The sequence below is a fragment of the Centrocercus urophasianus genome, unplaced genomic scaffold, assembly GCF_019232065.1.
Source record: "Centrocercus urophasianus isolate 14NV4802_14NV808 unplaced genomic scaffold, USGS_Curo_1.0 seq_73, whole genome shotgun sequence".
Classification (NCBI taxonomy): Eukaryota; Metazoa; Chordata; class Aves; order Galliformes; family Phasianidae; genus Centrocercus; species Centrocercus urophasianus.
The window spans coordinates 6,277,029-6,301,574 of NW_024885344.1; the positions used below are offsets into that span (position 1 = coordinate 6,277,029).

General features: G+C 44.7%; 1 protein-coding gene across 5 annotated transcripts in view; it reads left to right on the plus strand.

Annotated features, from left to right (window-relative positions):
* Positions 1 to 24,546, plus strand: part of HIPK2 (homeodomain interacting protein kinase 2) — a 120,722-nt gene that overhangs the window by 94,916 nt on the left and 1,260 nt on the right. For 3 of the 5 annotated variants that reach the window (XM_042838133.1, XM_042838131.1, XM_042838132.1), the window contains exons 7-14: positions 574 to 736; positions 3,296 to 3,515; positions 5,154 to 5,275; positions 8,727 to 8,869; positions 9,597 to 9,776; positions 12,490 to 12,771; positions 22,032 to 22,279; positions 23,263 to 23,423. In XM_042838133.1, the coding sequence (XP_042694067.1) occupies positions 574 to 736; positions 3,296 to 3,515; positions 5,154 to 5,275; positions 8,727 to 8,869; positions 9,597 to 9,776; positions 12,490 to 12,771; positions 22,032 to 22,279; positions 23,263 to 23,423 (1,519 nt within the window). The remainder of the gene's footprint in view (positions 1 to 573; positions 737 to 3,295; positions 3,516 to 5,153; positions 5,276 to 8,726; positions 8,870 to 9,596; positions 9,777 to 12,489; positions 12,772 to 22,031; positions 22,280 to 23,262; positions 23,424 to 24,546) is intronic. The other 2 variants (XM_042838135.1, XM_042838136.1) reach the window with 1 other exon arrangement.

The window sequence follows — 24,546 nt, forward strand, 5'->3', positions numbered from 1 at the left end:
GGTACTTGTCTGGATTGAGCCATCAGTAACTACTTTTTAAAAGAGTAAGACTTTACAGGAGTCTCAGCAACCAAGAACAGTAAAATTCTTCCTTGCAAGGGACTTCTAAAATAACATTTAGACATACACTGGTACAGGAAGCATTAGTTGTCTTTTCCTCTCAGGTTCAGTCATCCTACTGGAATAAAACCAGTATCTCTCTTTCTTGCTCTCGGTCTCTCACTCTCTCAAACTAACTCTTTGATTTTTCTCGCCCTCACATCTGAAGACTGAAAGGTTTACTGACTTTCTGTGACTTACATTGCAGAGTTGAGACCCAGAAGGGCACCTGGGAGTCCACAAGCAGGCACTCTCATCCTGCCACATATTTGGCCCTCTTCAGTGCAAGCAGAGCTAGCCTGATTCTCACTGGTTAAGAGAGACTTGCACAAATAGCAAAGAGCTTGTGTGACTAGAAAGTGCCAAGCCTGCCACTGAGACCTAACAATGCGGCTAGGGTCTCTGTGACGAGCTGTTGCCCTAGTTTGATGGTTGATTTTCTGTCTCCTCCTTGCCTTCCTTTTCCTTGCCCAGTGTTAAGTCCTGCTTCCAGAATATGGAGATTTGCAAGCGGCGGGTGAATATGTATGACACTGTGAACCAGAGCAAGACACCATTCATCACCCACGTAGCCCCGAGCACATCTACCAACTTGACCATGACTTTTAACAACCAGCTGAACACAGTGCACAACCAGGTAAGAGCACTGATGAGAAGCAGCCAGTGCTTGAAATTTTTACATCGGTAAGGCCTAAAAGATGAAAAGCAAACACAGCATCTCATTTTCCTTGCCGGCAAAAAACTGTTACTTTTCTACTGTCCTTCCTCCATTCTTTCTCATTCAGGCAAGCGTTAATCTCACGTCCTTCTGTGTGATTGTGAAATGTTGCTGTCATCGTTTATGTTATTGTTGGGGATGATAAATCCTGCTTACCTGAGAAGTTGCTATGGGGAAAAGCTCATTAGTCCCTTAATGCAGAAGCAGAACTGCATTCAGTGGATCAAGCAGAAGTGTTTGTGATCTTACAGTACTCCTTCAAATTGACATTGAAGTAAGAAGAATTAAAACCCTTCTGAACAGATGTAGCACTGCAACAGATCAACAGGAAAGAATGGTTTTGGGGTAATGTTTATTCTTATTTCCCATTGGTTTCACTCCAGGTGCCACAATTGACATGGGCACTCTGTTAGAGAACACATTGCACGCTACATTGCTGGGCTCTGGCTTCGTAATTGTGCTTTGGACTCCTGTATTTGTTTTACATGCCCCAGTGTTGGGGAGTGCTGTGCTGGCAAATTTATGGCTAGCAGGCTAAGCTTTCTGCTGTGGGACTGTTTTACAACAGCAAAAGGAAACCCTCCAGGGATAGCACTCTAGGAGACTGAAGCTCAAGAAATAGCTGCTATCCTTTAAGCCTTCCTGGATAAGACTGCTTGAAATTCACTCTAGAGATTGCAAGTATTGTGGAAATGGCACTTGGTATTTCAAAAGCAAAGGAGCTGAAGGGTTCTGTGTAGGTGTACAGGGTGTTCCTGTGTCGCTCAGCAAGCCAGACTTCATGAGTCAGTTCTTGATACATGCGATCACAGGGTGTCTTTTGGAGCAATTCATTGAGCAGATACACACAGAGTAGGTCATGGTTCAGTGTAACAGAGTATTAGTTATAAAAACGAGTTCCCATTCTTGACTGTTTCTGAGACACAGAGTACCGAACTTTGTTCTGCGTGCTCTGCTAGGCTCCAGCTGCATGGCAGAGACACCATTTGTACTGTAGTTGCTAGTAGGAAATGCAGGCTTGCTTTCATTTCCTCACTGCTCATTTGATGTTCAGATCAGTTGCCAACTCAGGAGGTCTGTGGTAATCTGAATTTTCGTAAGGGGTGTGTATTGTGAGCAGAACTGGTATCTCCAGTGTTCCTAGAAATGGTAGAAACATTTCCAGGAAGGGCGTTTTGATTTGAACAAGTTCCAGATTTTTACCATCCTCTTGAACATGCCACTCATCGTGGTTCCCAGTACTCTCTGTCTTCAGAATCTTTGGGTTTTGCCTTCTTTCAGTTGCAGCTCCCGAGAGCCGTGGTGTGGGAGCTGCCGTGTGTGCTGCTGGGTGTGGTGCACGGGGGAACAGATTGCACTTCTCTGCCTTTGCACAGAGTGGGGAGAAGGAGGAAATGTTTCTCCATAGTGTCCCTTGTGACAAAGGCTGTGCAGCATGTGTACCCTTCCCCAGTCCAGTGGCAAACAGGTCAGTGTGTAGAGCCGAGCTTGTCACCTCCTGCAGTCTAGGTTTCAAGGCTTCACCTTGGGCTTGTTCATATGTACGTTCACCAAAAGATAAGTGTTTGAATGGAGGGCTAGCAAAGAGGAAAAGGGTGGGCTCTGTTCTGGTAGATTTGCCTAGACATTAATGGTGAGGGCATATTTTTGTAGAGCAGTGGCAAAGCTATTTAAGGGTTGTTTGTCTGTAACTGCTACAGACTTGGTCCAAATAAAGCGCAAGTCACCAAAAGATTTCTAAATGTTTTGCAGAGCAGTGTGCTGATTTTTGTGGCTTTGCAACATCCACTGCTGGAGCTTCTGCTCTGAGAGATTTTAATGTCAAGCCAAGCAAAATTTGGGCTTGGAAAGTACTGTTATTACTACCTAGTGTTATTCTTCCAATCCTTTCTAATTTAAATATAATTTGAGTAGCTTGTACTAGCTTAGATGCAAGATAGAGGGAAGTCTGAACAATGAGCCCCCCTCTTAGGCTGACGCTTTGCAGGGCATGGAGATGCTGAGTTTCTTTTACCTCAGCAATGTGAGCTTTTTGTAGAGTTGTGTGCGTGATGTGAAAAGAACATGGTTTGGGGATAGCAGCATTTTCTGAACCCATCTTCTGTATGCTGCAAATCAGAACAAGTTAAGGGCTGTCTGCAGCTACAGTTCTCTACTGGAGAACACTCTCTGTCTCTGAACATTTCCAGCAGCTCCATGTGGCCACAGGTTCCACGGCATGGTACAGTGTTGTTATTTAGGCAGACCACACTCCTTTTCCCATCACTGTCCTCACCTCCATGCTCCTCAGTGTCCTGCTGTGTTCTTTGTTTTTGATTTGCTGTTTTTAATTTAGATTTTCTTTTCTTTTATCTTACACTATTTTACTCTTTTTTTTTTTTTTTTTAATGTTACTTTTGGATTTCACTTTTTCCAGCGTACCCATCTCCCTCATTTTTTTTGTTGTTTGTTTTTGTTTAATTCCCGTCATTCCTTTAGACCACCAACCTGGCTCCCACCTCCTCCAGTGCCACTATTTCCTTAGCCAACCCCGAAGTCTCCATACTAAATTACCAATCTGCACTCTACCAGCCCTCAGCAGCGTCCATGGCTGCGGTGGCCCAGCGGAGCATGCCCTTGCAGACAGGAACAGCGCAGATCTGTGCCCGGCCCGACCCCTTCCAGCAAGCTCTCATCGTCTGCCCACCAGGCTTCCAAGGTGAGTCAAGGCTTTGCCTGGTCTTAGCACTCCCCCCGGCTCTGTCCCGACTGCTGATTTATCTAGCTCTTGTTTGGAACGAGCTTCCTTCGTTCAGATCGTATGGAAAGACATTTGTTGGCATGTAAATCTGAGCAATGAGGTTGTTGCAGATTACTCAGATGTCAGCAGGGTGAAATGTCTGCAACAGCGGAGGATCTTGCAGGCAATATGTTGCCTTTACCACGTGGGTTAGAGGTGGCTGATTAAAAATAATGGGACAAGCACTGAAAAAAGAGGTGGGGAAGAACTTGCAGTATCTGTCATCCTTTGCCCTGAACATAAAGTTTGAGGTTCTTCTGCCTCACTTTGGTAAACTTGAAAACTTCCCCCTCAATAGGAGTTAGTCATTGCATAAATAACTGGTTCAGTGCTTCTTGGTAATTCAGGTTTTAAAAAGGGAACTCAGGAAGTTAACACAGTAGAGAGTGTGGTGCTGCTGGTAATGAGGGTTTGTCCCATGACAGACACTTATGAGTATTTACTGGACAATTCCTTCAACTCCAGCCCCGCTGGTTAATTATTACTAGTCATCTAACTAGTGTCTTATACCTCTGTATTCACAGCATATGGACTGTCTGTCAGACAACTTGGGTGATGACCAACCTTAGCTACTTCTCTTTCTTTTAACTTCATATGCTGAAATAATTTTGTAAAACTAACCGGGCATCTATAAGAAGTGGTCTAAATAAACCTTGGTTCAGCTGATGCAACTTCTGCTGCATTTTTCCAAGCCTCTCTGTACATCTGTCTCTAGGCACTTGTTAGAGTTCTGCAAGATTATCAAAGCTCTTTTGAACTGGAGGAGCTTAGTTAGACCTCTTCCACATAGTTAAAATGCATCACAAGGGTTTAACTTCAGAAATGCTGTACTAGAATATGTAAGCTAACATCTTCTGCTTGCTGTCTTGAGAAATCTCTAAAAGAGAGAAGGTAGCATGAAGACTGTGCCATGTGCTAAGGTGATGAAGAGGAAGGCTTTCTCCAGAACAGTTAGACTAATGTTTGGCTAAGAGCAACAGTTGGAGTTTGAGGTGTGCTAGACTGAACATAATAAAATCAGAATCTTTAAAATTTGACTCCTGGGAAACTGTGCAAGAGAAAATCACCCATCCCAGTCAAGATTGAGTTAGTGCACAGTTCTGGATTCCACTTGTCCCACATTGATAACAAGAGAGCATTCTCACACAGCAGTGTTTCTTGTCTGGCAAGGACCATTTTCTGTTATCAATCCAGAGAACATCCAGTAAGAGAAGCCATTTCCTCCTCCCTCTTTCTTTTATCCCTGTACACATTGTACTGAAATGTTTCCCCTGGATTCAAGATAACTTAAAAATATGAAATCAGTTAATCCCTTAACATCTTTGAAAATGTCTCTCCTGTACCCTCATGAATATATTGTGCTTATCAGCATCTGATGGACTTCCTTGGGCTAGGGTGGAATATGTGGGTCTCCCAGAACTTCATTTTTGAGAAGGACTAAACACTGTGGTTTAAATGGACATCAGTGAATGCCTTTAGGCTCCTCTTAAAATCATACCTCCATCCTTAGCAATGCTGTATATGACTAATGCTGTATCTTCTGTGCTTGTGAAACAGGGTTACAAGCCTCCCCTTCGAAGCATGCTGGGTATTCAGTTCGGATGGAGAATGCTGTTCCCATTGTCACTCAGGCTCCTGGGGCTCAGCCTCTTCAGATCCAGCCAGGACTCCTCGCACAGGTAATGAGCTCTGAAGACACCAAATAGAGCAGATTATTTTGTGTGTTATTTAGCTCTTGGAAGCTGGAGAGAGTAGCTTTCTCTGAGGGCCTTCTGTGCTGTAGTTTGGAGAAATGGGCAGCCATAAAGAGTCACCAACTTTATCTGAAATGCCCAAACCTTACCCAATTCGTTGTCCTGCTGCTACCATCAGAGTTGCAAATGACTCCGGAAAGACTGTCTGTTCTTCTTCTTCACTGAGATCAGTAGGGATCTCAGAGGAGGCTGCGACAGGCCTCTGCTAAGGAGGAATCGGTCCTGGAACCTTCCTGGATCCTCCTGAACTTGCAGTCTCAGCAGCAATTTTTGCAGTTGTGCTGGTGAATTGCATGCTGCTGAAAAACATCTTCTATGTTTTAATTTTGCAGCTTTTTATGAATTGTATCTCTGTTCATAAGTTATGGGAGAGATGTAGTTGGCAAAGACAAGGACCAAGGCCAAGGAGCTCATATTGTTAGCAGCGCCCGTTGGCACAGTTGTCCAAAGTACTCTCACAGAAAAAGCATGGTTCCTCCCAGCAAGACCAAATGGAAATGGGAACCACTTATTACATCCACTTCCTCAAAGAGACACCCATCTCCTCAGAATCAAAAAACAAGAGTAGTTTGTCATCCCTTGTGCTGCCTTTAGTTCATCTGTCCCTACAGGTTTTCAGTTGATGTCGGGTAGTATCAGGCATGTTTCTGGGATCAAAAGTATCTTTAGCATTAAGTTATACAGCCTGGAAAAGATGATCTGCACTTCAGAAATGGCCATGCGCAGTCAGGTACATACAGACTTCAAGATTTATGCCCGTGCATTGAGTTGCCAGGGTATGTCTGCTGGTGCAATTAATGCAGTCCTGCAGTTCCTTTTTTCTTCTCAAGGTGGCCTCTCTTGGGTCACCACTCCATGGTAGCAAACGCTCTGAAGAAGCTTTGCTCCATATGGCTGTCCTGTCCCAGTTACAGGAACTCTGCTTCTTGGGCTGCCCTCTGATGCTTTCTATTGACATTTTTTGCACTGTCAATTCAACAAGGCTTATTTGAGCTGCTTCTGAAAAATGCTCCTCACTTTCATAGATTTTATTTTTGATTTAATAGGAGAGAGAGAGTCTCTGTCTGCTGATATATCTATATGTCTCACATGATGAGAAACATTAGCTTCTGCTCTTATAGCAAGGCTTTCTGATAGATGCTGGTGGCATCTGGTGTCCACTGGCCCGTCTCAGTTCTGGCTGAGCAGCTGGTCTCACAAACAAATCTGTACCCAATTCCAGTTTCCTGAATGGAAAAACACAGCTCCTTTGTAATGCGTTGTAGTCACATCTGATCTTTGAATGACTGTGTCTCTCTCTGAGCTGTGAGCTGTTCCTCTCATGCACAGCTGGTTATCAAACGCTGCTAGACCAGACTGTCCGAACTCCAACTACTAGAGGGGCTGTCCCCAGCAAAGAGCCTGCTGCCTCCTGAGCAAGTTTGTCCAAACATTGCATGCACAGAGGCCATTGAAAATGGGCTGATCCCCAATTTACAAATTCAATTTACAAATATCTCTGTACAGCTTCAGATCTCAAAAGGGGCAAGGCTGTACAGCTTCTGTGACGTGACCCAGCACTGTCCTCTGTCCTTGGATAGTGTCCTGAATGCTTGAATTTCTCACATTTTAACTCCATCCCAGCAATATTTCTTCCCGTAGAAGTCCTGCCACCAGCTTTCAGAGCAAACACATTTATTCCATTAGTTGTTCTTGTTTACACTACAGGTGGGAACTTAGTTGCACCAGGGGCTGCACCATCTCCGGGGAGCAGAGGCCAGCACCGCACTCTGACACAACAGCACAATTTCAAAACAATGCAATAACTGAGAACAGATTGAGGCTGCAGGCACGAGCCTTCCATGTGTAAGCACAGCGTGCTGTGCTGGTGGATCAGCCTAGACAAGTCTTATCTGCAGATTAAATGATTCAGTGGTCCTTACCTAATAAGTGAGGAATTCATGCCTGGACCCTGACACTGAATCCAAATTTATGCTCTGCAGGAGGAAAAGGAGTTTGTATATGTTCACTTCTCCTACTGAAAAGGGAAGAAGCAGTTTTCTCTGCAAGTAAATCCTGATGGCCCCTTGGGCCTGAGCACAACAGTAGTTGAGTCTCATCTTTTGACTTGAAGCTGATTAAAAATAAAAAAAAAAAAGAAAGCAACTTTTTTTCCTACCTGATCTTTTACCTTTTCACCACCTCCTCCTACCTACTCTGACCAGCACCAGGCCATGGCTACAGCTGCTTAGATGAGGAGCTCTCAAGAGTCCTGTGACAGTTCATCTTTTGCAGATGTTGCTAAGAGGCCTCATAAGAGCAGCCTTTTCATTTAACATTGCATAATTACAAGATGATAAAAATTTGGAGTGGAACTGGGAAAAGTTTCATTTTGATACTGAGGGTGGCAGAGGGTGATTGGGGTACAGGTTATGGGATGCTTGTGAGGATGGAGATGGAGGTGAATGCCTGCTTGGATGAATCCTCCCTTCTTTAAAATTTAGTGTCCATAAGGCTTGTGAGATTACATAATATAGGCCTGTGGAGGGCTGCGTTCCCCAGCCCAGGCAGCATGCAACAAGGAAAGTTTCCCTCTAAAGGAATCGCAGTGTGACCAAGCCAAAAAATTGATTCATGTGGAGTCAGTGGAGTGGGAGGACCTGAGGGATGATGGCATAGCAGAGCAATGACTCGACTTACAGAGCAGAGATCTCCACCCTGCGAGGGGGGCACCCACTGAAAAAAAGCCAGAGAGCATATGGAAGGAACAGTGATGTGCAGCAGTCAGTGTACAGCTACTCTCTGCTTTGGCCAAGGGGGTCATAGGTAGCTGGACTAGGCAGCAAGATGTTCATGCTGTGGAGAACCCTCAAACTCCTCTTCTTCCCCTCTTCGTGAAAGCCTTCAGCCCCTTGTTTTCTGCCCCAATCCCTGAAATTCTTTCTCCTTTTAAGCTGCTTTAAGATCCTGAAGTCCTCTAGGGTCTGTTGAGGTCAGAGGGAAAATTGGCTGGAGGCAGGGAGAAGTCCCATTTAATAAGACCGTAACTCCCAGTTGATCTGAATAGTCAAAATTAAAAAGTGCTCATCTGTTGGAAGTTTGGATTGAAATGCAGGCCAGTTTCACTCTCTCCCATTCTAAGTTTAACCTGACACACAGCTACTGCTTTGGAAATCGGGGATTTTTTCTTTCTTTTGTGCTATCTATATTGATAACTTTACTACTTCTACTTCTGCCACTGTTTCCCAAAAGTATTCATGATCTATAACTGAAAAGCACCAAATGCTAGGTAAGATGACCACAGTTATTACAAGGAGCCCCAGCTGGGTGTGGATGATTGCTTATATGCCATTTATGATGACTCTAATTAAGAAACGAGTTTTCCTCTGGTCAACAGCAAGCATGGCCCAGCGGTACACAGCAGATCCTGCTCCCTCCTGCCTGGCAGCAGCTGACTGGGGTGGCCACCCACACTTCTGTCCAGCACGCGACCGTCATCCCTGAGTCCATGGCAGGCACCCAGCCACTGGCAGACTGGAGGTAAATTGGTGGCACATGGAGAACATGCATATGTGCCCATGGGACAGCCAGCACATGTGTGATGATGGCCTTTGGGCTGGGGCACTGGCACGTGAGCAGGAGTTGAGGGCATGAGGGTTGTCTCTGGGAGTGGGGATTCAGCAGCTTATTTATTGTCATGGAGCACTCTCTGGTATCCCATGGGCAACAAGAGTGCGCAGCGAAAAGAAATTCTCTCCCAGGCTGCTCTAGCAGAAAGCTGAGCAGTCTGCTCCCAGTCCTGCTGTCTTCTCCAGCCTTCCCATGCTCCCTGTGGTATCTGTCAGAAGCCCATACCAAGAGTCACCCACCCTGGATCTGTGTGAATTTTGCTTGGACTTCAGGGCTTCCTGTAGTGGTCCCCAATGCTGGAGAAAGCCTAGGAAGCCACCAGTAATGGCAAAGGCTGTTGGCTACGGCCTCACAAGGCTGTGAAGCAGAAGGGAAAGGCCGGGGGCTGCAGCCTCTGCCTCCGGCACCCTGCAGCAAATTGTGTCCCCCCTGTCTGAGAGCTACAGGCTTCTCTGTCCACCATTCCCCAGGCCCAGCACCATGCCCACTTCCTTGAGGGGAAAACACTCCTTCCTGAAGATAAACCGTGGCACCGAAGAGCCCCCAGGGTAGAACCTAAGTGCAAGTGGTGGGGAGAAAGCCTGCTGGGGAACCGCCGGTCGCATTTTAAGCATGTCCCTGTCTCCCCTCTTTGCAGAAACACCCACGCTCATGGCAGCCATTATAATCCCATCATGCAGCAGCCTGCGCTGTTAGCTAGCCATGTGACTCTCCCTGCAGCCCAGCCCGTCAATGTGGGTGTTGCTCACGTCATGCGCCAGCCGCCCGCCGCCGCCACCTCCGCTAGGAAGAGTAAGCAGCACCAGTCGGCGCCTCGGTGAGTGAGCCCGGCCCCACCGCTGGCCTCGGTCGGCCCGAAATGCAGGCGTGCTGATAGGAGTGGGGTTTCCAGAAGCCTATGGGGCAAAATAAAGCTTGTTCCACTGCCCGTGACTTTTTGTGAGTGGACTGTCTGCTGCTTCATTAAGGGGCAGTTGGGTGTGTTTTATAGCCAGCAAATACCATGTGGCGTGGTAGGGATGCAGGACAGGAGGCTCAGGCCCTGCTTGTACAGGATGTTATGCTGCTGTGATTGCATGAGGCCTTGCAGTCACCAAAACATAACATAGAGCTGTCTTTTAAGGTCAGTGTGGCACAGTGCCCGCTTGCCAAACCTCTTCTACTCGCACTCCTGAGGTGCGATGCCTGCATATCCATGGGGCAGTGCACTTCCAGAGACTGCTCCTTCAGAAACAGGTGCCTGATGTCTGCGTGTAAGACCTGCCCTTTCAGAAGCAGTTGAATGATAATCACAAAATCGTAGGGCATGGGAGGGAACTCTGGAGTTCATCTAGTCCAAATTCCTGCTAAAGCAGAGGGTTCCCTAGAGTAGGTTATGCAGAAAAGCATCTGGGCAGGTTTTGAATTTCTCCAAAGAAGGAGACTCCACCACCTCTCTGGGCAGCCTGTTCCAAATCTAAGTTTGATGCACTGCAGAGCAGAGGACTGAGGTGGCTGTGGGCTGCCTTCAAGCTATCAAGCTTCTAAAACAGGTGGTTGGAGCTTATCTACAACAGTGCACAGCAGCAACAGATATCCACATCAACCTTTTCCTAATCATGACAGCATCAAACAGGGAGCATTTTATAAAGGCACCTCATGCAGGAGCAGTTCTATCAAATCTAGGTAGGAGCATTTCGCTCTGCAAGAAGAAAGTTGGGTGTTCCTTCATGTTGTGTGGTGCAATTAAAATGGTGGGATGACTGTGGTGCCTGTCACAGCCCTGTGGTCCTGCCTACAGAACAAGGCTACTGAAGGTGTATGTGCAATTGTCCTGGGGAAAGTCCTCTGGACTGTGAGAATAGCTCCTCTACTGAGCTACATTTCTTTCTTCAATTTTTTTAAGGGGAGAAGGGGGAAGAAGGCGAAATGCAAAAAAGAGCCGTAAGTGCAGAGAAGAGAACTAAAATGGGTCACTGCTTGTTCAGTGGCAAAAACAGAGGAGCTTGTGGTTTTCCTGGGTGACTGGACTCGGGCCAGAGGAGCTCGGAGTTCACAAGCAATTTTCCTCTAGTTAAGAGGCCGCTATTTAAATCCTTCCCATTTATCTGCTCTCTAATGTTGCATTTACTTTGGGTGAGCTCCAGCTGTCTTAGTCCATTCGCAATGTAGAGCAGAGGCAGCTCTGTCCCCAGCAAGCCAGTAAAAGAGAGTGCCTGTTGCAATAAACATGCCTGTGCAGGGCCTCCCCTCTCTCACCCCTCTGCAGGAGCAGGGTGCCTGAACTGGGGAGGAATTGGACACTTCCAGAGCCACTGCTTTCTAGGGCTGTACATTGTCATTGATTGTGATGTTTTTGTAGCCAAATGAGGAACGTGCTCCTTTGGAAAGAAGGGTACTCCATGCTGCTCATTGATATTCAGAAAGCACTGCAAATGCTACTGTGCAGTCATTTGTTATGCAAAAGACCCTGTGTAAGTTGGTATAGTGTGATATGTCCATAATGACTTCCTTTTGACAGATGCCACCTATTCCTTTTGTTAGCTTTTAGGCCACACTGAAAATGCAACCCACATCTCACTGTAGAACAAAGCGAGAACTTTGTGTTTTTTGCATCTGCAAACGCTCTGCAATAAGCAGAATAAATGCAATTTTTTTAAAAAATGAACAAAATTAACAAGATTGGCTTTAGTCAGTAAATACATCTGCAAACCTGTGCCACACTGTTTTCTGTGCTGAGATCTCCAATCCAGCGGTCTGTTTACAACTTTCAGACAGGGAAGATGAAGTAGGAAGGTGGGGAAAAAACAAGGGCTTGGGCATTATTTTCAATACATGACAAAAAGATTGTTCTTTTCTTTCTGACTGATGGGTGCTGTATTTGCATCCTCACATGGTAATGGCATGAAACTGAGTATATGCCTTCCTATCTAGGTACTCCGATATACAGGACTTCTAGACAATGAAACATGGGGCAGGAAATGTTAATTGAAAACGTTCTTAATTGGCAAATTAAATTTTCAACTAAGTAAAGCAGTTTTCCTGATGAGTGATTGCTGTTTTCCACCATAAATTCTAATTTTACCTTTAGCTTTTTTCTGGACAGAAAAAAAAAACCAACAAACCAAACCGGTCGTGATGTATACATGCAGTTCACCAGGTACGGGAGAAAGGGATTATCCTTTGGGTTCTTTCTCCTTGTGTGATGGCCATGCAATGCCTGCCTGTGTTTCGTATGTCTGGGCTGTGTGACTGGCCTCTACTTCCCAGTCTAAACTATAGCCAGGGACTCCTGGGAGGCAGCATTTCTCATCTGGAAATGTATGTGGAAAATGAAATTGAGTTGTTGTTTTTTTTTACTAAAAGGAAGTACTTTTCAGCCAATTATAAGTCATGTGAGGCACTCTGACCTTTGGAAAGGTGACCGTGCCGATTTTGCAGTTTTCCCAGACTCCATAAGTCAGCGTGGGGGAATGAGAGGCTGGGAGTCAAAAGCCATGGCAACTGAGCAAGCTGAGATTTAACCAAGTAACAGCCTTTCCCATTTCCAGAAATGCATCCACCTACGAAGTTTCGTCCTCTCAGTCCGTCAGCTCGCCTCAGCGGTCGAAACGAGTGAAGGAAAACACGCCTCCTCGCTGTGCCATGGTGCACAACAGCCCTGCCTGCAGCACTGCCGTCACCTGCGGCTGGGGTGACATGGCCACCAGCACCACACGGGAGCGGCAGCGGCAACCCATAATCATTCCCGACACCCCCAGCCCCGCAGTGAGCGTCATCACTATCAGCAGCGACACCGATGAGGAGGAGGAGCAGAAGCATGCACCCACCAGGTGAGCAGCAGCTCTGCTCTTCTCTCTGCGGGTGAGAAAAAGAGGCAGAGGAGTGCTGTAGGGTCCCAGCAGTTATGGTTGGGTCTTGGCGCCCGGGTCATCTTTAGTTTGGGAGGAAAGGTGATGGAGGAGCTGAGGTTCCAGCAGAGGACTTAGCAGTCCTAGCTCATGTTCCCCATCACTCTGTACGTTTGCTGTGGATTTTGGAGAAGTGTCATAGTCTCTCTGTGCCATAGTTTCTCATCTCTAAGAGGAAATAATAGTTTACTCTATTTTGAAGGACTGTTCAAAGGAGCTTTTGGAAGATCTACGATAATGAGCCCTTTAAATCACATAGCTATGTAAAACAAAGACAGTAAGAAAGGTTTGGAAGGAAAGTAGCTTGAAACGGCCTTTTCTCTTTCTAAGTAATCCAAGCAAGGCATTAAATGATGCCTTCCATACCTCGTATTTTCCATCAAAAGGACATGAAAACAGTTAAGGTTTGTGTTTTAAGTGCTCGGTAAAGAGTAAGTACATTTGTACGAGGGTTGCTCAGCTCTGATTGTGTTTCCAGAGCATCCCAGATACATTGTCATAGGAGTGGCAGAAATTGATGTCTTCTTGACTGGCTGCAGAAAGGCATAGATGAGGCTATAAAGACTGTGGTGACAGAGTTTGCTCCTCAGAGAATTATTTCACCCAAATAAACAGTGCAGCACAGGGCAGCTGCCACTGCTGATCATCTACTGTGGATGAGAGAGAACTGCATTTTCTAGGAGTGTCTTTTCAGCGCCTTTGATCACATGCAGGCACTCTAGATTCCCCATCTGATGCCAGTCAGAGGATATCATTCTGTTCTATAAGTTGTAGAGAAGTAACTGTGCAAACAGCTGAATAATCATACCATCTTTATGCGGGTAACTGAGCTGAGAGTTTTTTAACCTTGTCCCTCCAGTACTGCCAGGAGAGAGTTATTACTATTTCTTATTTAGGACGTGCTCCATGGCAGATTTTACTTTAATCACTGGAGATAGATATCTATATCTCCACATCTCTACATCTCTGCGCTGCAGTGATAAGTGGAACACTGCAGATGTGCACAGAACAGATGAGATGCGTTTGGCCTCAAGGAGCTAAAAATCTGTAAAGAGGAGCTGTTCAGTTCAGGTGTCTAGAGCCACAGTTTCAGCCTGCCTGTCATCAGCCACTTCTGCTTTCCTATCCCCTTTCCCTTACCAGTGAACTCCACTAGAGATTGCTCAGTGCATCTCAAATTTAAGCTCACCGTTAGTGAAATGATTATCATGGGGAAATGATCACAGGACAGCCATCATGTTTTTCACCTTAAAAAAAAAAAATCTGTAGTTTGGTAGAAGAAAGTATATTAGTATATTTTTGGAAAGGGTTAGATAAAGTTCAGAGTGGAAATCAGGACTAGAAATAAAGGAGTCCCTTAAATAAGGAGTCCCCTTTTCCAGGACTCTTAGCAGAAAGGAAGGACAAGATAAGAGTTGCTGAAAACTAAGGTTGAGAAGGTAGGCACATGAAGAAGGCGGATATCTGTCTCAAGAATTAGGGAAGCTGTTTGCGACACCATGGTGCTGTGATCCCAGGCTTTGAGAGATCATGGACAAGTATTTATATTTACCACCTGGGCATCATCTTGAACCTGGAGTGAGGTGGAAGGAAGAGCTGTTTCGTCCACCTCAACTTGGCTGCTATCTGATCAGTTGCTTCACTCAGCACCTCTCCAGGGAGAGAGGCAAAACAAAGTTCTGGAGAGTGTCTGGAAATCACGTTGGGAGTGTAGGGTATTTAAATGTTTGGCCAAGATCTGGTGGGGGTCTAGGAAAGTGCTCCTGGGAGCCAGACTTATATAAACAAACTGGCTTTCGTATGACTAAATCATATTCAGGACACGTTCCTGCCTAGGATGAGATCCCTGGCTACTTTTTGTATCCATATGGCATACCTATACAGAGTGCCAGGACTACAGCATTCTTGGGAGGCCAAAGCTAGAGAGTTAGATTTAATTCCTAAGCAGTGTAGAGACATTTTGCGTGGACATGGGTAATTCCAGGGTTGGTAAGGTTGTCTGTGCGGATATAAGCAGAGCAAGTGGAGTACTGGGCCAGAGATACAAAAAACAGCATGTCCAGAATTAGAATTTTGGATAAAAGTCTCAGAGAGAGTGAAATCAGCTTGCTCAGAGCCTTTTGACCTGGGTAGATCCAAGACTAGATTCTCAGCCACAGTAAAAGTCACTCGCTTTCAATCAAGGAAGCTGTGTCAGCACTTAATGCCAACAAACTTTGCCCCTGCCAAAGATGAGTTTGTTTGCTTTTTTCCATTGAAAGCATATCATTTAGGAAAGCACCTCTAAGTTTTCTTACATGGTTGTTGTTTACAAGAAAATGGGAGTAACAGTGAGGTACGTGCTTTACGGTAATAGGCACCCAAGTGTTCAGGATCTGCAACTGAGTTCAAAACGAAACTGTGCAAAGAATGTGTTGTCTCACACGTATTTATGCAAATGTAATGCTGCTGGGCAATAGCTGTGGTATGGGGGTGAAAAGCAAGGAAGAACTTGAAACACTGTCTGAGTGACAGCCTAACAATATTATCTTTCTTGGATTAGGGTAGGGAAATAATATGGCGGTTGATCAGTCAGAGTTAACAGCCTGATCCCATCTTGTTGATAGCAGTGGTATCTTTGCAGTAACTTCATTGAAGTTGGATCCACTCCTGAATTTGCTGCAGCAGTTCCTTCTCTTATTTCCTGTGGGGTTACAAATTTCTCTTTGACCCATAAGTCTAAAATGTTTGCTTTACTGATTGCTCAGTGAAGAGAGATTAAAGCTGCTTGTGGCTGTGAGAAGTAGGAGATCATTCAGTGATGTGAGAGTTTGTAAGTCTCAGTTTAAAAAAGATGGGTAAAGCTGATAAAACATGATCCTACTGTAGCGGTTTGGATTTAGTCTGACAGAAAAACCTTTCTGTGTTACCAGAGTAATACCAGAGAGCTTTTCTAGTACAGGAGAAGCAACTTCTTTTATTGTCAAAAGAAAAATGTGAAGAATTCAGTGTGATATGGGCAGAATTTTCCTTTACCTAATGAAAAACGCAGATGTTCACACAGAGTGTTTAGGCAATACCAGGCGGCAGAGCAGGCAGGCCGGCATTTTACTCGTTCTTTGCTCACCTGTATTTTGCACTGGTGATGAGTATAGTTTGTTGTAATCTTCTTAAAATCAATAGTCATCTGAAAACGTTGCGGTTCTGTTGTTTGAAGGCGCAGAGGAGGTGGTGCAAGATGGGCTCTGGGGGACCTGCTCAGTGGAGCCTTGTCAAAGAGGGCCATCTACTGGGCCCCATCCCTGTGCCCAGATAGAAATTACAGAGGAGAGACCTCGGGTACAATTCCACAGGACCCATCCTCATTGATATGGTCAAGGATTTTCAGGGTCAAGTTTCTAGTTTAAAAAATCAGTTTGTCAAAGCCAGGGCATTTTGCAGGATATACTGATAGGTTTCATTGTCCTGTTGTTTTGGTGGTTTCTTTTCCTTTCGTAATATCCCCAACGCAGTGAAATCTAGGGAGCTTCAGAACTGCAAAAAGTTTTGACCATTTTTTAAAGGGGAACAAAGTGTCAGGGAATGAACTAATTGAGAATAAGACTTTTGTTTGCTGGTTTCCCTGGATATATATTTTCTTCTTTTTTCAAACCGAAAGCAAATAGGAAAAAAAATTGAAATAGTCAAAATGAAAAGGGAGTATTTTGACTGAATAAAGCTATTTTTACCCAAAAGAGACAAGAGAGCCTCTCACTTCTCTGCTGTTTGCTCTGCCACTGATACTTTAAATAACATCTCTTCAGCTTGGCTTTCCATCGCAGTAATCAGTGTCTTCCCAGGCAGGAATCACAGAATCATAGAATGACAGAAGGCTTGGGTTGAAAAGGACCACAATGCTCATCTAGTTTCAACCCCCCTGCTATGTGCAGGGTCACCAACCACCAGACCAGGCTGCCCAGAGTCACATCCAGCCTGACCCTGAGTGCCTCCAGGGATGGGGCATCTACAGCCTCTTTGGGCAACCCTGTGCCAGCTCATCACCACCCTCTGAGTGAAAAACTTCCTCCTAATATCTAACCTAAACCTCCCCTGTCTCAGTTTAAAACCATTCCCCCTTGTCCTGTCATTAGCAACCCACGTAAACAGTTGTTCCCCCTCTTGTATACACTTCCTTCTAGTTCTGGAAGGTCACAATGAGGTCTCCCTGGAGCCTTCTCAAGAAAGCTGACCGAAGCTAATTGGTCAGCTACCAATTAGCCTCATTGGCCATCTTCGCTGCCACAGAATTCTTGCAGGATTGTTTCTTTTTTTCCTTAAGGTGATAAACTATACAGCAAAGTTTCTGTGTGGGTCTTATAACTGAGCAGGAGCTGATGTGAGTTGTTATTTGCCTTGTTTCCATTATCACAATGATGGTGGAACGTACTTCAGAGGGCATTCATTCTCCTTACACACAGAAATTTCTGGCAGGCACAAACCAGGTGTTTTTGCCAACTTGCTGATGTGTATGTGAGGGTCAAAATACCACTTGAAGTTCACTGTTGACATCTAGCCTATTGTGGCTGTGTTATGCTGTGCATGATAATGGACTGACTCTGCATAGCAATACGTTGACTAACCACAATCATGGTGAAAAGATTGCTGTCTTCCATCTCCAGAAGGCACACCAACATGCAGCTAATACCTACAATAACAGAGATAGACAGTAGCACTCTCAACAAACCATCAGCAGCAGGACCTTTACAACCTGCTAAGCAATTCAGTGTATTTGACTTAAATAGCTACAGCATGTAGCTATTTACCCTAATAAAATGGCCTCAATGTGGTACTTGATAAGTACTTCATACCATCACAAAGAAAGTGAGTGCAGATTAACAGGTCAGGAAAGAGGTTGAACTTCGCAGAGAGGGGTATGTTCTCAACACTGAGCTATGCATGGCATAAGATCTCAATGTGAAGAGAGAGATTGTAGTGGTGGTGTGAGTTTTTGTTGGCTGACTCTATCTTAGAATTGATGGATTATTCTGGAGCAGCAAACTCGAAGTTTCATATTCTAAAGTTTTCAGAGAACTGGAACAAAATTTGTGTGATGAGAAGCTAACGTACTGTGGTGTACTTGCACACCAATTCAGTGGCACAGATGTGGGACAGCCACCTTCTTTCCCCAAAAAAGAAGGACATCTTAGTGACTTTGAGAGCCAAAAGACTCCGCTGCCATAGCTTCATCCACCCAGAAGGGCTTGCAACTGTATGTGTGAACCACGCACTGAAGGTGGAACTTCAGATTTTCAGTGAAAAAGATCCTGTTTATGTTATGCTGTCACACACCATGCTTTTGAGCTTGACCTTCAACAAATAGAAATCATCTCCTCTTAACTTGCAACAGCTGCTGTTGTCCATGTCCCTCATTACTTAGATGGTGTCCATGTAGCTTTAGCACCTAATTCAGCATTTTCTTTTCCTTGATTTCCTCCCATGTTTCATTCTCAGAATCTGCCTTTGGCACCTTTCCATTAACAGCATCTTGGATGCCCAACGTCATTTCTGGCCCTGTTGTACCTGTGTGCATATTATCTTCTCTTTCCTCCTGCAGGTTTTTCTTTGAAGTCCTACCTTACTGTGGGGAATAAGGATCCATGATACATGCTGGAGAGCCTGTCTCTGAGGGTTGCTTCTGCTTTGTGCTGAGGGTCTGTGCACATTCAGTGAACATGGGTTGCTTTGTGTCCAAGTTTGAGCTTAAGCCCTTCAGGACTGAGTGGGAACAGTCTGTTACTTGTGAACTAATAAGCTTACACAGCAATGCTTTTTCCAGCTGCTGGAAGGGAGGACACAATTCCTGCCACTAAGGGTTAAAAAGCCTTCACAACTTATGGCTTTTCAGTCTGTGTAGATGGATTTGATGCCACTTTGGTAATCTTTCCCCCTCTCCCTCATCTGGAAAATTAAAATACACCTACCCACACAAGGCAGGCAGGCACACAAGCTGACCAGGAACACACGCTGACTCTCAGCGCTACTAAATCATGTATGCTGCTGCTACTGTGCTTGCAGGAGGGAAAGCAATTACTAGGGCTGGAGTGAGCTTAATAGGAAGGGGGCAAGACTTTAATAGTATTTTTCTGTGTAAGCACAAACATCCCCAAAAGCTGTAGCTGAGTTGTAGGAATACAGTAAGCTTGCTGAGTAGGCAAGTGCTGTGTCAACAGGTATAAGCTCTCAGCCCTGATAGTTTGTGAGCAGAGAAGGCAGTACATCAGCCTGGACCCCACACGGATAACTTCTGCATTTCTACAAGGTGGGGAGAGGAGCTGAGTCTTCAGAGGGAGCTGAAAGGAGTGCAGTTGTCGGTTAGCAAGGATTTGAGAAGGGGGAATGCTAGCTCTTCTGGTCTGAATTTTCAAAAGCCCTGTTTCAGCCTAATGTGTATCTTTAAGCCTGTGAATCAACTGATTTTCAGCATGAGTTGGGCCTTTGATGCTTTTGAAATTCCCACCCTTAATCTCTCAGGCAGGCTGTGGTACAGCAGGTGCCTAACTCCAAGCGTGTGAATAGTCCCGACTGACTTCTCTGCATTCTCTAACATTAACTGCAGTTGCTTCCTTTCCTAAAGAAAAAAAAAATCCTACTGCTTTCAGCAGAACTCCTCTTGCACTTGAAATGATGCAGCCTGCTGAATCAAAAGGCTAATCACTTTGGCCCTAATCCTGCAAATATTTACCCATCTGCTTTAGCTCCATTACCGGGAATAGTCCAGCTGACTTCAGTGGAACGACACATATTAGTTGTGCTAAGCACTTGCATAAGTTCTGGCAGGACCATAGTTCAGGTCATTCTCAGGTTTTCATCCATAAAATGAGCTTAATATCTTGCTAAGGTCCCTTTCTCTTGAAAGGTTTGGGTTTGGGGTCACTGTTTAACCAAAGATTTTCGTCTTTTAACCAAAGAGAGCTATAATGTTTTGAAGGATAAGATTCCTCATAGGCTCCTGCTTTGGCAAAACTTCAGTCAAGTTAGTGAAAAATATGCTCATTTTCAAATAATAAATATCACACATTTCACAGAAAAATGCCCTTCCAGTTCTACAGCTCAGCCTTTTCCATGTCAAGTATCAGCTGAGAGCAAGTATTTCCAGTTCAGTAGCTCAGCCCCTTTTGTAAGGAAGGGACTGTAAAAGAATAGCTAGACCTTATCAGTTGTCAGAAAACTCTTTAGTGACTTGATTTTTCTTTATAAAATGTAATAACTGTCAGAGATAGAGAATATATTTCTCTTCCCAACTGGCAGCAAAGGGTAGCTGCAAAGGGCAAGCAATGTGAATACTCATAAATGCATGATTACAGGCATTTCTACTGAAGGAGAGAGGAATATTGATGCAATATTAGTCATTTTTATTGGCTTAATATTCTTCTTTTGTAGCACCGTATCCAAACTGCTACATCTTTCTTTACATAAAGTAGTTATCCATCTATGATGGCTTGTTGTTCTTTTCACTCCTAATCCAGTGCTCCTCAGCTCCTTAAGGAATGCCAGGGTACCAGGATTCGCTGTCATCTGAAAGGTCCTGCAAGCATTGCTTTCAGCTTTCAGATTCTTGTGTAACAGCTTCTCCTCTTTCTCTGCTTGCTCTGTTTTGTCAGTGCCTTAGGATAGCTGAGGCCTCTCATGAGGTATTCTTCACAGTGCCTAGAACATCATGGTTTTGTGACCACTTCGAGCCATGGCAGGACCGTGCTGATAGCTCAGGAGACCTTTGTATGATGGTAACTTGTTTGTGAATGCGGCACTCCAAGGCATTCTTTAATGGAAAAGATAGCTGATGGTTGTAAGTCCTGGTGAGCTGTGGTTTGTGAATGCTGCTGGAGAGGCTTTGGGACAGTTGGAGGGGCCCACCACCATTGATCCTGCCTGAAAATCAATTCAGGCAAAAAAATGTCCTGGAAAGGAAACTGCATTCAGTATATGCTCTGCCTTTCCCTGGGTAAGATGCGATGCTGTGACTGGAGAACAATTGGTCCCATCACAAACTAAAACCAGATTAATCAGCTCTGACCTGGACTGGACTGGCCAGAGTGAGAGAACAGAGGGAAAAGGACTTCTCTCTTTGTAGAGTGTGCACTCAAAAAGTTAAGAGTTGGATTCCTTTTTCTCCATGGCATTTCTGTTTCTGTTGGGGCTGTTTCCACCATTAAGCCTAATTACTTAGCTTTTTATGTGCTATCCATTTCTTTTCATCATTTTAAAAACTTCAGTTGCCATAACAACATAATGCAATCAGTGAAACATAGCAGCTATTTTCTGTAGTCAAGGTCTGTGCACTGTCAAGGATGTGAGCCATTTAAGCAAATCTTCGCTATCCCCCTTCCTCCCTCCTCTTTTTTACTCTCCCTTTCTCTCCCTAAACAAGCTCATAACAGGAAGAAGAAACCATCAGGAGTAATTAGACACAATAGCAGAGCAAATCCCAGTTGTACTCGTGCAGTCTCGTATAATGAACTTCTAGCACTAATCTTGGAAGTGTTGATGTTCCTTTTTAATCACTTTTTTGATGTCATAGATAGATTAGCTACAGCAGGACCTTGATAATCCATGTGAGAGCCAGGAGACCCAGTGCTTATTTGGAAAAAGAAAACGTAGAGCTTCTATACGGCGACACACACTTTACTCATTTTTTCTTCATTCATTCCTCAGTTTCAAATTTTTCTTGAAAATATATGCCCACTGCAATATATTAGTAAATAGAAAAGAGTGTATTTTGTAGATTCATGGGATTTAATAATGAAAATCCTTAGCATCTATTATTAAATCATTGCTGGAAGGCTGGGAGAAACCACCACATTTTTGTGTGGGTGGTGAGACTTGCAACAAAGCATAGTATAACTGCTGGGTCTCTACTGCACACGTATATAAAAAGCAGCCCAAAAATAAATCTGGCAGTCTGATTCAGTGCTATTCTAAGCAGAGTGAATATAAGATCTATCCACGATGTCTTACTCACTCCTTGACCTCCACAAAGGCTTCCCTAGAATAGTAATGAGTGAGTTTTGAAGCCTGGGATTCGGCATAAGCAGCCTCCAACTGGTGAAGGACTGCAGGGTGTGCTTTGCCTTCGCAGAGCTTGCCCGTCGTGGGCAGAGTCTTCCGGTGGCTTCCAAGTCGATAGTTCCCCATTCACTGTTTCCATTTGTATGCTTGTGTTTCAGCACCTTGTCCAAGCAAAGGAAGAACGTCATCAGCTGTGTCACTGTGCATGATTCCCCCTACTCCGATTCCTCCAGCAACAACAGCCCTTACGCCGTGCAACATCGTGCAGGACAGAATAACGGGAACACGTACGACACCAAAGGGGTTCCAGAGACTCACTGCAGTGGGAACCCCCGAACGATCATCGTGCCACCACTGAAAACCCAAGCCAGTGAGGTGTTGGTAGAGTGTGATAGCCTGGCACCAGGTAAATTGCACCTCTTCCGTCAAGAGAATTAGTAAGAAATAAATGATTTATCTTGGAAGAATCTCATTGTTCGGTTTCATTTTCTTTGTTTGTTTATTTTGTTTTCCAAAGAAACCGTGCTCCTGCCTTGCTCTCAAGTGATACATCTGTTCTTGGGAGCTGTATTGCATTGCTTATGTGTCTTGGTACATACAGGAGTCACAGGGGCAAGTGTTACTCCTAGTTACTTCTGTGCAAACTCAAGAGCAGAGTGCAGTCTTTTGACAGGAAAGGCTCCCAAAAGCAAGTGTGAACCTTTGCTTCCCTGCCTTTCCATAGGTTTACAACATAAAAGAGATAGAAAACACATGTGCATTTTCATCTGAACTTATTGACGTTTCTGGGATGAACAATTCCCCAGCATCTTCACTATGGACTGATGAGTTTTGCTCATCCAGAGCCTCTGCAGTATTAGATAGTATAGTGTGTTGAAAAGGGGCTCATGTGGAAGTTTGGCCCAAAGCAATTGGCTTTGTGCTACTTGACAGTCTTTTCTTTAGATGCACTGCTGGTGAACATGAAGGCTCAGAGAGTGAGCTCCCCACTAGCTCGCTCTCCCTCCCTTCCTACTCACCAAGAGGTCAGTCAAGCCAGGGCTTTTTTATGCTGTGCACAGTGTACTTTCCTTCCTCTCTTTGGGATTTGTACCTGCATCATACAGTTCTGCTGGCAGAACAGTTTCTCGCACTTCTGAAGGATCTTTAAAGCCTTCTCCAGGGCCAGTTTGGGGTCCAGATCTGCTTGTCTGCCTCTAGGATAACAGTCTGGTTTGAGTATAAGAAGCACTGCTGAGGTATCTCTTAAGAGAAACCATTTTCTTATCCTGCTTCTGTTTTACGTCTCCTCCTCAAAACCACTCTGGAGGAGACTCAGTGAGAAAAAGGTAGGGTGAGCAATGAAAGAATGTGATATAAGCTACAAATGTGTTTCCTTTCCTGGCACAGTCACCACCAGTCACCACTCATCCTCCTACAAGTCCAAGTCCTCCAGCACCGTGACCTCCACCAGCGGTCACTCTTCAGGGAGCTCGTCTGGAGCCGTTGCCTATAGGCAGCAGCGACCAGGAGCACATTTCCAGCAGCAGCAGCCTCTTAATCTAAGCCAGGTAAGTCAATTGAGATAGATTTTGGTGGTGCATCACCCAGCTGGAACCCACTGCTCCTCCAGTATGGGCTGTCCTTTTCTAACCTAATGATAGTTGGGCCTCGTGTTGAGTTTGATGGATTCATTTCAGCTACGTTGAAGAGCTTGATACTCTAGCTCTGGCAGTAGAGACAGTGCAGATCCCAGCTGTGAATGGGCTGGCAGTGTTCTTAACGTGTGTTTGGAAGTCAGATGATCTAAGAATGTGAGTGGTAGTAGTATAAGATTGGAAGATGCATTAGCTCAGACACAAGGTGGTGAAACAGGGCCGTGTAGGAAAGTCTGAAGTCTCTATAGCTGTAGGTAAGTACAGGGAGAGTATTTCCTGAGGAAAATCTCCAGCAGATGTGACAAGGCAAAACTGAGCCTCTAAGCATAAACAGGACCTCTTGTTGCGTAACGAGTTTGATTCATTCCATGATAAATCTGGGCTGAGATCTGAACAAAATCCCATTGCTTGGCATCAGGCAGTTCTCAAGATGTTTCATGGTCTGTGATCAAAATGCCCAGGGGATTCCCCAGGAGGTTCATTAAATGCCCTTTTCACAGGCTGCACCTGGAGCCTCTCCATTCCCTGAATTGAGGTGCTGAGTAGGGAAGTTACAGCAGTTATCAGTGTTTCCAGAGGAGAATGTCTGGAGAGCTCAAAGGACAGTGCCTGTTTGCTTCCAGAGCAGAACTGGTTTAAAACAAAATAATTTGTAGGAGAAAAATGTCCCCTCCCCTCAAAGTTTAGTTGAAATTTGAACTAGCTTGAAATAAAAGCAAGTAAAAATGGAGGCAGTGGGTGAGAAGCTGTTTCCAGGAGCAGAGGAGAGGAGTGGCTGCCATATTTTAAATGATAGTGACAGTACAGGGAGCTCTTAAAAGGATAAAGAGTTGGAAAACTAGAAGGAAGTAATATGGAGTGCTGCTCTTCCTGCCCTCTAATTTCTACATTTTTGTTACTGAATATTCTCACTACACCATAATACAAATGACTGGTAGAATTCTGTGGCATTGTTGGGCAATGCAAAAAAAACAAAAAACAAAAAACAAAAAAACCTGAAGAAATCTCTGAATAAGTACTTTGTATCTGTCCCACT